The sequence below is a fragment of the Scyliorhinus canicula genome, unplaced genomic scaffold (assembly GCF_902713615.1).
Source record: "Scyliorhinus canicula unplaced genomic scaffold, sScyCan1.1, whole genome shotgun sequence".
In the NCBI taxonomy this organism is placed as follows: domain Eukaryota; kingdom Metazoa; phylum Chordata; class Chondrichthyes; order Carcharhiniformes; family Scyliorhinidae; genus Scyliorhinus; species Scyliorhinus canicula.
In genome coordinates, this window is record NW_024055843.1 from 336,732 (window position 1) to 340,877 (window position 4,146).

Consider the following 4,146-nt stretch of genomic DNA (forward strand, 5'->3'; position numbering starts at 1 on the left):
ATTGGTAACATTTCATGATGTTCTGATAACAGAACCAAAGCCTCCCATTTACAGAGCTGTTTGGAGATCAGGAAAACTAATATAAAACAGGATTTTACACAGAATAATTAACATCCGGTATCACAGGAGGCCCGCGCAGCTGTTCTTTATAATATTGTTTTATTTATATTAACAGTTCACAATTCTACTGACAGATCTGATTCAGTGAAGAGGAGGTGAGAGTGCATTGCAGGTTTTTGTCCGGGTTGACTGCGCCTTTGTAACAGTGTGGGGACCAGCGCACAGAGATACACGGCAGAGTCAGACACGGACCCCGGTGATATTTAATGGAACGATTGTCTTGTCTTTGTCCAAATCAGCAGAAAATCGGTCAGAAAACTCTGGTGACTTATCGCCCTTTTCCTTGCTGAACATTTTCAGTAAATATCTCGGAGCTTTCCCGGGATACTGGATGTACCAGAAGAGAGTTGGCATGGAGTATTGTGCGTTGTAACTGCAGTTCAATATTGCTTTCTCTTCTTCCTCAACCGTTAATTCACGCCGGTCCTGGGAAACTGAATCTTGGCCACTCCTTCCTGTAACAACATATAGAATGTGTCAGAAATATATCAATAAATATAACCCATGAAACACACGGTGAGGATTTGAGCTCAGACTCACCGGGCAGTAAGACCATCATTATCAGTAAAGCACACATGGTTCCCGATTGGACAGCAAACAGCGACACTGTTTCAGATATGTTCCTGCTTCTAGCCTCACATCAGAGTCAATTCAGACCAGAGGTAAAGTCTTCACTTTGTGGGAAATTGAGGGGCGTTCCTCCGTGCTGCGATTGGCTCGTCTCTCAGTTTTGCCGTCAGCTGTGGACCAATCATAGTTAGTTGAGGATTAAACACAGCTGGTTCTCTCCAATCAGATTCCACCCCCGGTTGTGTTTTTCAGTCTTGTTCCCTTTTCTCTGTCTCACATTATTAGACATTTTGGCTTTTTCTGGGTGTAACTCGCTTTTCTTCGAAATTTCGGTAGATCTTTATCTCTAATCAAGGTAAAATAATAAAGAACAAAGAAACGTACAGCACAGGAACAGGCCCTTCGACTCTCCAAGCCTGCGCCGCCATGCTGCCCGCCTAAACAAAAACATCTACACTTCCGGTGTCCGTATCCCTCTATTCCCATCCTATTCATGTCTTTGTCAATATACCCTTAAATTCCACTATCGTCCCTGCTTCCACCACCTCCTCCGGCAGCGAGTTCTAGGCGCCCATTACCCTCTGTGTAAAAAACGTGCCTCGTACATCTCCTCTAAACCTTGTCCCTCGCAACTTAAACATATGCCCCTAGTAATTGACCTCTCTACCCTGGGAAAAAGTCTCGGACTATCCACCCTCTCTATGCCCCTCATTATTTTGTAGACCTCTATCAGGTCGCCCATCAACCTCCGTCGTTCTAGTGAGAACAAACCGAGTTTATTCAACATCTCCTCATAGCTAATGCCCTCCATACCAGACAAATTCCTGGTAAATCTCTTCTGCACCCTCTCTAAAGCCTCCACGTCCTTCTGGTAGTGTGGCGACCAGAATTGAACACTATACTCCAAGTGTGGCCTAACTAAGGTTCTATACAGTTGCAACATAACTTGCCAATTATTCTCCTCAATGCACCGGCCAAATATGGCAAGCATGCCGTATGCCTTCTTGACTACCTTCTCCACCTGTGTTGCCCCTTTCAGTGACCTGCGGACCTGTAGACCTAGATCTCTTTGACTGTCAATACTCTTGAGGGTTCTACCATTCACTGTATATTCCCTACCTGTATTAGGCCTTCCAAAATGCATTACCTCACATATGTCCAGCTTAAACTCCACCTGCCATCTCTCTGCCCAAGTCTCCAGACAATCTAAATCCTGCTGTATCCTCTAACAGTCCTCAACGCCATTCGCAATTCCACCAATCTTTGTATCGTCTTTAACCTTACTAATCAGACCAGTTACATGTTCCTCCAAATCATTTATATATACTACGAACAGCAAAGGTCCCAGTGCTGATCCCTGCAGAACACCACACGTCACAGCCCTGGGAGCAGATCCTGTCTCGAAGAATTCCCTCCAGTAATTTCCCTACCAGTGATGTAAGGCTACCAGCCTGTAGATCCCTGGATTATTATTGCTACACTTCTTGAACAAAGGAACATTGGCTCTTCTCCAGTCCTCCGGGACATTACCTAAAGACAGTGAGGATCCAAAGATTTCTTTCAAGGCCTGAACAATTTCCTCTCTTGCCTCCTTCAGAATTCTGGGGTAGATCCCATCCGGCCCTGGGGACTTATCGACCTTAATATTTTTCAAGACGCCAAACACCTCGTCTTTTTGGATCTCAATGTGACCCAGGCTATCTATACACCCTTCTCGAGACTGAACATCCACCAATTCCTTCTATTTGGTGAATGCTGATGCAAAGTATTAACTTAGTACCTCGCTCATTTCATTGGCTCCACACATAGATTCCCACCCCTGTCCTTCAGTGGGCCAACCCTTTCTCTGGCTACTCTCTTGCTTTTTATGTACGTGTAATAAGCTTTGGGATTTTCCTTAACCCTATTTCCAATAACTTTTCGTGACCCCTTCTAGTCCTCCTGACTCCTTGGTTAAGTTCCTTCCTACTTTCCTTATATTCCACACAGGCTTCGTCTGTTCCCAGTCTTCTAGCCCTGACAAATGCTTCCTTTTTTTCTTTTGATGAGGCCTACAATATCTGTCGTTGTCCAAGGTTCCCGAAATTTACCATATTTATCCTTCTTCCTGACAGGAACATGCCGGTCCTGAATTCCTTTCAACTGATAGTTGAAAGCCTCCCACACGTCAGATGTTGATTTACCCTCAAACATCCGCCCCCAATCTAGGTTATTCAGTTCCCGCCTGATACTGTTATAATTAGCCTTCTCCCAATTTAGCATATTCACCCTTGGACCACTCTTATCCTTGTCCACCAGCACTTTAAAACTTACTGAATTGTGGTCACTGTTCCAGAAATGCTCCCCCCCTGAACCGTCTACCACAGGGGCGGGCAAACTTTTCCGTGCAAGGGACACATTCACAAATTCACAATTTTAAAGGGCCGCATAGTATATTAAGTAAAATAATTACTTCACCCGGTTATGATTCTGGGCGCCTCATATAGAACATAGAACAGTACAGCACAGAACAGGCCCTTCGGCCCTCGACGTTGTGCAATGATCACCCTACTGAAGTCAACGTATCCACCCTATACCAGTAAGTAACCCAACAGTTAACCCCATTAACCTTAAAAAAAATAATTAAAATTAAAAAAAAAAAAATGTTTTTAAAAAAAAATTTTTTTTTTTTTTAAATGACTTGGTGGGCCGCATAAAGACCTTTGGCGGGCCGTAGTTTGCCCACTCCTGGTCTACTACCTGGCCTGCCTCATTTCCCAATACCAGGTCCAGTACAGCCGCTTCCCTTGTTGGACTATCTACATATTGTTTTAAGAAGCCCTCCTGGATGCCCCTTATGAACTCTACCCTGTCCAGGCCCCTAGCACTAAGTGAGTCCCAGTCAATATTGGGGAAGTTAAAGTCTCCCACCACAACAACCCTGCTGCTTTTACTCCTTTCCAAAATATATCTACCTATCTGCTCTCGTTAAGCTGAAAGGTGAGATGAATATATTAAAGTCAGTCTAATGCACATATATTAATCAGGCCATTAAGTGCATGACCACAATTAATTATGACTGTTTTAAAAGTACCGGAGATAAATCGTCACCCAATCCCACACCGAGTTGCTGTTCCATTGGGGCTACTCGTGTGATGTACTGATATCAGTCAGTCATTATTTCTCCCCAAGGTCATTTAAAATGTGATAAATCTGTAATCACTTCACTTTTGAAAGATACTGCCTGATAGACTGTCAGCTGATCCAGAAGTTTTAAATTTACAGATACATTAAGTTATTCAGCCGGGAGATCTAAAGGTTTGTGCGAATTTCCCGAATCGGGATCGGGAAATTATTGAATTTGTTCCCGGAGTAATATGACCGCCACTTGTCACATTTCCCAACTGTGACAATCATTGACCTGTGCCAGGAAAAAACATTCAGGTGGACCTGCAATGTCCCTTTCATTTTTATTGA

The 4,146-nt window shown here is 43.8% G+C and overlaps 1 gene segment (V, D, J or C); it reads right to left on the bottom strand.

The window, feature by feature from the left end:
• Nucleotides 1-300: 300 nt before the first annotated feature.
• LOC119961186 lies at nucleotides 301-697 on the bottom strand. The segment is given in 2 exon segments: nucleotides 301-575; nucleotides 661-697. Coding segments are annotated over 2 exon segments (312 nt in total).
• Nucleotides 698-4,146: the final 3,449 nt, after the last annotated feature.